Raw genomic sequence first — 11,452 nt, forward strand, 5'->3', positions numbered from 1 at the left:
AGTTGGGGTAGGGAGGGAGGTTTTGTTTGTCTTTTTTCCTGATTTCTGTATCCCTTCCTAAGAAGCTAACAGCTGGGTTCTACCTCCTTCAGGTTTTCTAGACCACAGTGGAAAGCTTTTCTGGAGTTTTATTTGGTTCGTATTGGGTGTTGGTTGGTCTGACCCAGTATCATGCTCAGCATAGGATTTTAATTTTCTGTCCCCCTTATTCAGCTGTCCTGAAGCCACACCACTCTTCTTTTGATCTGAAGAAGTCTGTCTTTGCCACATTCTTTCTAGATCTTGGATCAGGCTATCAGGCTGCCAGACCTGCTGGTACCTAGGGTAAGGCTAAACCTCTCCCCAGTCACCTCTGCCTTGGAGCGAGTGCATGTGCAAACCAGAGCCTTTGCGGAAATTCCAAACTGCGCTTTCCCAAGGCTTAGAATCCTTCTGTACCACGCTGATAGCACCAGTGCAGAGCGCCAGTCCCAGGCCCTTACATTCCTTGTCAGGCTCTGAAGAGTGCCAAATTTGAGGCCAGGAGAGATGGCTCAGCAGTTAAGAATGCTGGCTGCTCTTCCAAAGGACCAGAGTTTGATTCCCAGCATCCACATGGCAGCTTGTAACTGTCTGTAACTGCAGTTCCAGGGGTCCAGCAGTCTCTTCTGGCCTCAGAGGGCACCAGGTATGTCCCAGGTTAACACATGTATGAGCAGGCAAAAACACATAGACCACATACATAAAAATCTTTTTTTTCCTGACATATTTTAAAATACGGAGCATATTTCCTGTCCTCTCATCATTGGGTGTCTTCTACATTCATGCAAAGTAGCTGCTGGCTCTGTCTGAGAGCTTCATCTTCAGTCTAGTCCTGGAGTCAGGGTGGCAGATGTCACTTGGTGGGAAGGAGCAGATCTGTGTGGATAAATCCTCCCTAGGAAAAATGTCAGTGGGTGTGTAATACTTACCAAGAGAATGAGGTTTGGCATCCCTCTTTATGCCTGATCCTATCTATCTTCATTGCAATCTCTACCAGACTAGTTACACACAACAGACATTTGCTTTGTGTAACTTAAGTAGAAAATGAATGCATTGCAATTAAATCTGATAGCTTATAGGATCAACTTCAAGAACAATTGGATCACTCAGGTCCCAAACAGGAAGGAGCAGTCATGGGAAGCAGAGAGCAGAACCCGCCTGCTGTCTGGTAAATAGTCCCTACTCGCATGCAGCTTTGCCTTCCTTCTCCTCCCAGATTTACAGGGCTGGGGGTGGGGCAACTCTAGGTCACATGTCCAGACTGCAAAGGAAAGTAGATGCTTTCTTCATATCTGGTTTTCCTACTGGGAGGACATCTCTGTCTCCCAGCAAGGCATACAACCGGGAATGTCCCCCAAATAGTAAAGGTTTGGATTAATGACTATCTCAAATGTCAGCTGTTGAGTGCACAAGTGTTTTAGGATTAAGTACTATTTCCAGCCAAGCCCTGGGTCTACAGATGGATAGGACATGTTTCCAGTGACGGGGTGGATTTGAGTGAGGTCACTGCTGCGGGGTAGGATGGAATGTGTTGCTGAAGCGGACACTAGAGGAACCCTTCATTGCCAAATGGTAACTCCCAGGTTGGTCACGAGGACTGAGCAGGTGCTGTTCACTCAGGAATGGACCACAGAAAAGGTAGTAGGATCAAAGGTGTTGAAATTCCATGTGGCTTTGATCTGTGGAACTGAATGAGAACATCAAGCTGTGCCAGAATTTGAGGCCCTGCCTCCAAAAATGTGTTCCAGAGCTCTGGTGCATGTGTGATCTTTGACTACCCAGGAGTGCCTCTCAGTCAAAGCAGTGCTGTGGAATGCTGAGGACACAGGGACTCCATGGCTGCATGTCAGCTTCAGCCTCCACAGTTGTTTTTAAAAAAGTATTTTCAAGCATTTATTTTATTCTTAACTATGTGTGTATCAGAAGAAGATGTCTGAAATCTGAAGTTACAGCCCGCTGTGAACAGAGGGTACCGGTGGGACTGGACACATGCGTCTTCTGAAAGAGCACAAAGAGTTCTTAACTGCTGAGGCATTCTCCAGCCCCTCACAGTTGTGGTAGAGGTCAGAGGACAATTTGTAGGGTCAGTTTTCTCCTTCCATTTTTATTTGGGTTTTCGGACTCAAATTCAGGTTGTCAGGCTTACACAGCAAGCGTCTTTACCTGCTGAGCTGCCTTGCTGACCTCTGGAGAAAGCCCCCAGGATGGCAGCAGCAGTATTACCACATTCCTTTTCCTCTGATCTGTTGCTAGGTGACACTGCTGAGTGTGGAGATGACCGCACTGAAGGAAGAGAGGGACCGACTCAGAGTAACGTCTGAGGACAAGGAACCAAAGGAGCAGCTTCAGAAGGCCATCAGGGACCGGGATGAGGCTATTGCAAAGTGAGTGGAGATGGGTTGCTTACTCTTACTTTACTGTGTTTTGTTTGGTTTTTTGGTGTGTTCTGTGTAGTATATGTATATGTATGAAAGCATAACTGTGCAGCCCTGTTGCCATCCCCTGTAGCACTGAAGATGCAGGCACAGATGGCTACATCCAGCTCTTTCCATGAGTGCTGGGATCCAGACTTACGGCATTATGCTTGTGCGGCAGGTGCTGTTCCTCTGAATCATCTCTCCAGCCTCTACTTTGATTTCTTTTATTTATTTATTTATTTATTTATTTATTTATTATGCATACAATATTTCTTCCATGTATGCCTGCAGACCAGAAGAGGGCACTAGATCTCATAGATGGTTGTGAGCCACTATGTGGTTGCTGGGAATTGAACTCAGGACCTCTGGAAGAACAGTCAGTGCTCTTAACCGCTGAGCCATCTCTCCAACCCCTACTTTGATTTCTTAATAAAACTGAGGTATGTGGCCTGGCGGTGGTGGCGCACACCTTTAATCCCAGGATTCCGGAGGCAGAGGCAGGCAGAGCTCTGAGTTCAAGGCCAGCCTGGTCTACAGAGAGAGCTGTCTGTAAGACAGGAAACCCTATCTAAATAAATAAATTAATAATAGATGGAAATTCTATTATAAGCCCACCATAGTGTCATGTATTTGTGTTCCAGAACTCAGGAGGTATAAACAGAAGGATCTCCAGTATAAGCCACCCTGTACTACAGAGTGAGTTCAAGACCAGCCTAGGTTACATAATAAAACCTTGTCTCAAACACACAAACCTACACAGACAGACAGACAGATACACACACACTACAACACTCTTAATACAGGAGAGTACAAAGATAGGGTTAGTTGCCCTGATACCCCCTTTACTTGGTCCCCAGGTAGACTCTGCTAGTGAAAGTTGGTTATGTGACTTGACTTTTCCTATATTACAAGTATTGGCATACTTGTAATATATTGGTTGTGTAATTAGTTTTCTCTTTTAAGCATCGGATGCCACAGTGCGTGGCTTAGCACATTTCCCACTTACAGCTTAGTTTTCCAGTGCCATTATGTGCATATACCACCTTTTGATTATTTTTAGTTTTTTTTAAATTTATTATGAACATTTTTCTTTTTGAGACAGGGTTTCTCAGTAGGTATGGAGCCATTCCTGGAACTCACTCTGTAGACCAGGCTGGCCTCGAACTCACAGAGATCTGCCTACCTCTGCCTCCTGAGTGCTGGGATTAAAGGTGTGCACCACTGCCCGGTTATTATGAGCATTCTTAAGTATTCACAAAAGAAAGAAACATAATAAGAACCCTCATCTACCCATCTATCAGGTTTAGTCATGGAGCTGAGTTTTTTGACCTGTAACCTCAGTTCAAATCCAGTGGGGGAGGGGACGACTGGTTTTTGTCCCCTCCTCCGTGGATACTTCAGTTTGCTTCCCTAACCAGCACAGTATTATAGTTGGCTGGTTGGCTGGGTGACGTTTTTTGTTTTCGTGGTATTTTTTCATGATAAGGAGTAAACTCGTAGATAGTAGGCCTCACCAGTGCTAGGCAAGTGCTCTGCTAATAAACTATACTCCTCTATGAGAACAATTTCTTAACATTAACTATCTAGTCAGTGTCCTTAAGCCTCTTCCCCACAGTGCACACAAGTTATCCCATAAATGTAATTTCAGTTGTTTAGAATCTGGCTCCATCTCTGTGGGTTCGAAGCCAGCCTGGTCTACAAAGCTAGTTCCAGGACAGCCAGGGCTACAGAGAAAAACCCTGTCTCAAAAAAACAAAACAAACAAACAAAAATCTGGTTCCAAAAGTCATGTATTCACTTGACTGACCTGTTCTGAAAGCCTAGAACATTCCCTTTTCCTTGTCCCTCTTAACCACGTTTGGTGAAGAACCAGAATCTTTGTCTTTCACTTTTTGCAGTTGGGTTTGATTTTACAGCATTTTACAGTTTCTACTGTTCCATTTATTTCTAATAAACCAGGTCATTTTTTCAAATACTGTTTTCAAAAAAAAAGAAGTGTATAAATGCATTTCTTTGCATTCAACAATTTGGAAATACAGAGAGGCTAAAGGGCATTTTTACATGGTCCACATTTTCTTAGAAGTTGGTTGGTTGGTTATGTGACTCAGGGTAGCCTCTAACTTGAAATTATTCACTGGTCTCAACCTCAAGTACTGGGATTTGCAGGTTTGCACCATGACCCCCAGCTGATGCCCTTAGTCATCTCCCCCTTCGCTAGGAGATAAAAACTGGGGGGAAAAGTGTGTTTGCTCTCTGATGCCTGTCTCACTCTCTTCAGAGGAAGTAAAGGGTTTTATTTTTGTTTTGTTTGAGTTTTATTTTGTTTGGTTTTGTTTTTTTGTTTGAGTTGGTTGGTTGGTTGATTTTTTTTGTTTGTTTGTTTTGTTTTATTTTTGTTTTCTGAGTCAGGGTTTTTTTTGTGTAACCTGGCTGTCCTGGAACTCGCTTTGTGTTTTAGGCTGGCTTCAAACCTAGATCTGCCTACCTCTCTCTCCCCAGATTAAAGGCCTGCACCACCTCCTGCACCAGGAGGAAAGTAAGCTTTTCTACTGTGCTCCCTTAGCTCCACCTTCGGCCTGTTGATCCTCTGTCCTTGCTGCTTGTCCTGACAGCTGGAGAGCTGGGCTCCACCATAACTAGCTGTGCCTGTACACAAGAGCAGTGAGGCCCGAGTCAGTTTCTCACGGTCTGCCTTTTGGTCTTTCATCATTTTCATCTCATTTTACCCTTCTGATCAGATCTCACACGGGGTTGTCTATCACTTCTGGTTCATGTTCAGAACTGAATGTGAGATATCCCAGTAAGGCTCTTACACCTGTCCCTGTGTGCCCACGGGATGGATTCCCATTACACCTCTGGTTCTCGGTGCCCGCAGGCATTATAATCACCCAGGGCCTCTCCAAAACAGTTCAGTCTGAATGTCTGGGATGGGACTACTTCCTTACCTGGTTATTTAATATGTATTCAAGGAAGAGAGACTGGTCTCACTAAACTGGGCTGCAGGAACCTTAAGGGGTTCCTTATCTCTCTCACACAATAGGTGAGGCCCAGGAAAACCACTATGAGTTTTAACACCTTACAGTTGAAAAGCACTCACAGAAGTTAACCTGACAGGTGAGAAACTGTACCACTGAATCACCAATGTGGATAGCAGAAGCTAATCTCAAACTAGCAATCTGCCTTACAAAAAGGCCCAGTGACTTCATGTATATGAGGAATTATTCTGGGCACTGGAAATACTTTTTCAAGAATATGATTGATGTATTGATTAGCGACTTGGGGGCCCGAGCCTTCTGGGTCTGGGTTTCTTTTGAAAACTCGCCTTCCCCTCTTGCACTGCAGCACTGCAGCACTGCAGCTCTGCCCAGGCCCTCGGCCCTGGCATTAGTCAGCACATTCCCCATCCGGGCTGCTCGTGGCGCCATCTGCTGGCAAACACATGGTACCTCCTGAGGCTAGAGCTGCTAGGGGGCGCCTGTGGTTTGGGAACTGTCAGGCAAATCGCGTCCATGGCAACTGCTGCCCTGAGGATTTGGTCTGTTCTCTAACAGCCAATGGCGGCGATCATGACGGAAGCAACCTGCGGCTTCTGAACCATTGCCCATTGGACAGGCTTGGTCCTATCCCTGCTGCCCGCAGCCGCCAGCGGGCGGGGCCGGGATGAGCCCAGTTATCTAGAGCTGCCTATAGGGCAAAGTGGCGGGTGGACACAGCACTTTGGGTCAGGGTGGGGTGTGGAGCAGGTGACTAATTGCAGGGTAGAGGGCAAAGCAGGGAGGAAATATGGTCTGAGCTCTTTACAAATGAGACTCACCTACTCCTTCCAGCTTTGCTTGGTTAGTGTGTTGTTCTGAAGCCAGATTGGTGGCCTTTGGGTCCTGCAGCTCCCCATGGGTCTGACTTTCAAGGCTGCAGCGGGTGCTGCCTTTGCAGAGGCAACGCAACGCAGTTAACTACTCCTCCTTTCGTACCCACCCCAACGGGTTTGTTTTCTTTTGTTGGTGGTTGTGGTGGTAGTAGGTTTAGTTTGTTTGTTTGTTTTGCATTGAGCAACTATAATGTTGGAAAGGTGAGCAAAACAGTATCCAAAACATGCACATTTAAACATCCTGAAGCATGTGGGCAAAGTTAGCATCAGTGACATCACCAGACATAATCCACTGTATTTTTGTGTGTCTTGTATGTTGACACACTGGCAGTTTTGCTTCAAAAACCCTACCTCTTCCTCCCTAGTTCCATTGTGGTAAATTGTCAGTAAATACCCACGTCTGTGATTTACTGCTGCTCATGTCGTATTGTCTCTTTTATTTTGAAACAGTTTCCCAATTATTAGATACTGGAGCTATTAAGCTGTGGTCACCATTATGTGGCTTCCTTTGAACATCTTCATCTTGGGGGTAGTTCCACTGGGGGACCTCCCACAGCAGGAGAAGGTTCTCACCCTACAGTGTGCACAACCTGTGGGAAGAGACAGCAAACAGCTCCTTTGTGAGAGGCCCTTGATCACCTCTGGGCTCTTGTTCTCATGGAAATGCTGTTCTCTTGTTAGAGATGAGAGATCATCACTTGCCACAGGTTGGTTACGAAGCATGTTACAGCCCTTCAAGGAGCAGAGTTAGAGTGACCCAATGGTGTAGGGTCAGCCCCTTACCTTACCCTTAGACGCCAGGTCTCCCAGTGAAGAACCAGAAGCCCTGGCACAAGGTGCCCATCCTCATTGCGATTCATCTGTTGGCAGGAAGAACGCCGTGGAGCTAGAACTCGCCAAGTGCAAAATGGACATGATGTCTCTGAACAGCCAGCTGTTGGATGCCATCCAGCAGAAGCTGAATCTCTCACAGCAGCTTGAGGCTTGGCAGGTAAGCAGGAGCTGGGGCCTAGTGGCGAGTGCATGAAACATCTCTGAACCAGAATCTGTAAGGGGAGTTTTGGCAAGAGGTCCCAGGAGCTTCCATTTTCACCCCAGGGAAGAATGCCTTATAGTGGCCTCGAGACAGAAAGCTCAGACAGCCTCTGTTGGGAACATGCTACCACCAGACACAGAGTGGGCCTCCCTCAACTGCTCATCCTGGTTTCTTTTAAACTAAGGTTGGGGCCAGGAAGCCCCATGTGACTGAATGAAAATTCAGAGCTGGGCGCAGCTCAGCAGTCCTCAGGCAGTTGCTGCAGCTTCCCTTTCCCATGGGCACTGTCAGACACAGGTCCAGGAGAAAGTGAGTCAGTGTGGCTAGCTCTGGGACCACCGTTTTCAGGGTCTCCTGGCTCCCTGCTGCCCGGGGCTCTGACTCTTGGATGAGGCTGTGTAGGCTGATGTCAGAATGTGGGTCTACTGGTCAGTGTCTCTCTTGAGATGGAAACTCACCTGTCACTGAGCCCCACAGGCAGGCAGAATAGTGGTGATCATCACACGGTGGCTCTGTGGGATTGGCAACCAGTCTTGACGACACCATCAGGTCACTGGCTCCCTGGCTCCTACCAGCAGCCAGCTAGCCAGAACCCTGGCTTACCACAGCTGTTCTCTCTTCTCTCCCAACTGCAGTTTGCTTCCTCAGGGCTTTTTACTATCTGGCTCCTTTGGTTTCTGATCTAGTGGCCTTTCTCAGTTCCTGTACCAACAGCTTTAGTTGTACACCCCTCCTGCCTTTGAGGTGAGATTGAACCTTGTGTCCATTCATCCGTTCCCCTCTGCCATCTCTGTTCTGTATCTGCCACCTCCCCATGGCTCACTGTGTTCTGTGTTCCAGAACTTGGCCTCATCTCTGTGCAGTGTGACGTGCCATTGAGCCCCAGCCTCCTTTCCCCCATCAGTGCTATGAGTTTGGCAGTTCTGGCAGGCTGATGCCAGCTTATCATAGATGGATTTTTACCATAAGAATAGCAGCAGTCATGGGATTATGACCAGCTCGTGCACATGTGTGGGTGCATGTGTAAAGTTCTAAGGAGATGTGTTCCATAGAATTCGCTTGATGAATTTGGTTACTTAAAGTATAAAAATGCAGTTTGCAGTGACTGTGCCAGAGAAAAACATGACAGCATTGGAAGGACTTCTTTTTAAAGGTCTCCTGACTTTTCTCTCTGGTCGTGAACAATATATTTTATTGAATTTGTCCTGAGAAGTAGGAGCCATATGCTTTGTGCTGGCAAAAATGACACAGGGTTTAATCTGAAAGGCAAATGGAAAATCAGGCTGGCAGGGAAAGGATGAAGAGGAGGAGAGCCGGGGAGGACACTGAGTGTGATGGAGGGCGAGAATGGGATGCCAGAGGCCAGTAAGGTCCTTTGCTTTTATTCTGAAACCTGAAGACATTCAGGTTGTACCCACAGATCAGAACTTGAATGAAACAGAGGTGACAGACAAGCTGGTGCAAGTGGGGCCAGGCTTTCCAGATTTGTGCTCTCATCTCCTAAGTGGCTGCTCAGAGCCAGCCTTTCCCTGCTGCATGGAGCCCACCCACCCCAACCTGGTTTCACCTGTCACGTACTTAGATTCACGCCAGTGAGTCCCTAAGAGTTTGTCTTGGGGTCTTTTTGTCAGAACTTCACAGAGCTTACAGCTAAAAGCTGAAGGAGGCAGGAGGTGTGGTGTGTTTGCTTTCTGGTGGTGGGTTAGTAGCAGAGCCCATTGTCAGGTAGCGTCTTCCCACAGTAGTCAAAATCTAGTGACTAGAAGGGGCTGCTCAAAGTTGCTCTTGTGTGAAACAGGACAGGGTTACTTGTTCTGAGTAACCAGCTAATTAGAGGGGTAAGGTCCTTACCCCCATGAAGAAGCTAATAGAAGTAGGACTGAATTGGAACAAGACAGAGTCTCAACATTGCACACAGGTTTAGCTGTGTGAGTATGGCCAGAGAGGTGAAGGCAGTCTGAAACACAGCCACTACGTCTTATGTGTGGGTATTAGTGACTTAGCCTGAAAGTGATTTGAAGGGGGAAATTTGGACACAGGTAGCCTTTTGGGCCAGGTCATTGGACTAGTGACCTGACAAGCTAAGGTTGGTCTGAGCTGACTTAGGATGGGGTAGCAGGCCAGATCACAGGCATCTAGACAGCCCCATGAGCTAGTATGAGGGCTGTTCTGTTATTTAGGCCTGAAGACATTGGCTGAGATAGCGCTATATGGCACCTCTGTGTCCTGGCATGGTACCAACATTCACCACTTTCTTGGTCCACCAGCCCCAATTGCAGTGCTTGTTCATCTCATCCCTCATCTTCACCTGCCCTAACATCTGTCACTTCCCTGTCCAACCCCAGGGCCAGGTAAGACAGCTACTTACCCACATTCCCTCTCCCTCTCTGCAGGATGACATGCACAGGGTCATTGACAGGCAGCTGATGGACACGCACCTGAAGGAACAGAGCCGGCCTGCTGCTGCCTTCTCTAGAGGCCACGGCGTAGGACGGGGGCAGGAACCCAGCACCATGGATGGCAAACGGCTCTTCTCCTTCTTCAGGAAAATTTAAGTGGGGAGAAGTCAGGCTGTTGAGGATGGGGGCTAGAGGCAGCTGAAAGGGTCTCCCGTCAACTGCAGCTGAGCAGCTGTACTGCCGGCCCGGCTGCCCTGGGACAAGTGGGTCTTGAGAACCCACTCCCTTTTGTCAGTGCAATGGAGACTGAGAAGTAGGGGACCTGCCTTGTCCTCTGAAAGCTGCTCCCTACCAAGGGACAGGAATGAACCCTGTCCCCACTGCCCAAGCCAAGCCTCAGCCTGGGCTTCCCCAGGATCCTGTAAGTGAGTAGGGCTCAAGTCACTTCCCATGCAGTCCATTGATGGGCTCTGCCACTCAGACCCAGCTGATCACAGCCCACACTAAAGGCTTTGCTGCCTCCTTGGATTTTGAACATGGGGACAGAGATTGAGGCCCTCCTGTGCATGCCTCAGGAGGCCTGAGCCTCCACTCCTGCCCCAGCTACTTGCCTGGAGTAAGGGGAGGCATAACCCCTCACCCATGTGCATGCCCTCTGCTGGAGTCCCTGTACAGCAGGAGCCCCAGCCTATGGCTGTGAGGCCTAAGAACTGGGTTACCCAAGCTCTGTTGAGGCCACTCTGTATCCCAGGGAAGGTCCTGTCTTCTGGCCGCCAGCACACCTCAGCTTCCTCCAGTGCAGGCAGCCCTTAACCCTAGTGAGGTCTGGGCCAGGCAGCATTCCCGCTGGCCCTCTATAGGCTCTAGCCTTCCAGACTTCCCCTCATGGGGTAGGGCTGGGAGAGCACTTGTCTTCCACAGCTCCCTCCCACCTCAAATACAATGGCCCAAGCCAACAAGTTGAGGTCACAAAATGGCCTCTAAGGGGACTAGTTTAACCTTACCCGCACACTGAAGGCAGCGTGGGTGCCACAGGGTGGATGGGGTAAGGCTGCTGGGAGCTTCCAGATACTGCCCACCAGGCCTACAAGGGACATGGCCTGCAGCCTGCTGCTTCTGCTCCTTCTGCAGCGACTACCCCATCTCTGCTGAGGCCCCAGCTCAGAGGCTCTGTGGGCCCAGCCTGCAGCTGCTTACCACTCCCTAAGCCTCCTGTCCTCAATGGGGAAAAGCACAGCAGGGCTGAGCAGAAAGAATGTACTTATAGATATGTACATACCACAGTGCTGTAATTTTGTATGTAGCAATTGTGTAAATACACGTATGGATTTTATAATACACATATATAAATCTATAAAGGCATATTTTTAGAAAAACAGCGCACCACTGCTTCTTTTGAAAATAGTCTGAATAAGAATAAAATGAATTTCTACAGAACTCCTGCCTCAGTTCCTGGGTATTTGGAAGGTTACATTGTTACAAACATGACTTGTGTGTCAAAAGCCACCACGGGCTGCTGCTGCTGCTATAGAGGGATTACTTGTGAAGGTGGCGGCATCTTGCCCCATACCCTCTTGTTTAGCATAGCAGAAACTTCTAGCTGAAAACGCTCACTCAAAGCAAAAGCTTCCGCTGCATCCTTCGGCATGTGAAGAATAAACATGGAGCTTCCCCTGTCACGCTCCCACATGTGTTCTGGGCCCCATCCGTG

The 11,452-nt window shown here is 48.1% G+C and overlaps 1 protein-coding gene across 4 annotated transcripts in view; it reads left to right on the forward strand.

Moving 5' to 3' along the window:
* Positions 1-11,178, forward strand: part of Bicdl1 (BICD family like cargo adaptor 1) — an 86,802-nt gene extending 75,624 nt beyond the window's left edge. For 2 of the 4 annotated variants that reach the window (XM_085681488.2, XM_085681507.2), the window contains 3 exons: positions 2,275-2,405; positions 7,177-7,297; positions 9,736-11,178. In XM_085681488.2, the coding sequence (XP_085537614.1) occupies positions 2,275-2,405; positions 7,177-7,297; positions 9,736-9,897 (414 nt within the window). In that variant the 3' untranslated portion in view covers positions 9,898-11,178. Of the gene's footprint in view, positions 1-2,274; positions 2,406-7,176; positions 7,298-7,977; positions 8,087-9,735 lie in introns of all 4 variants that reach the window. The other 2 variants (XR_014998926.2, XM_085681498.2) reach the window with 2 other exon arrangements.
* The last annotated feature ends 274 nt before the right edge of the window (positions 11,179-11,452 follow it).

This window comes from Myodes glareolus, chromosome 2 (assembly GCF_982192425.1).
Source record: "Myodes glareolus chromosome 2, mMyoGla1.1, whole genome shotgun sequence".
Lineage (NCBI taxonomy): Eukaryota > Metazoa > Chordata > Mammalia > Rodentia > Cricetidae > Myodes > Myodes glareolus.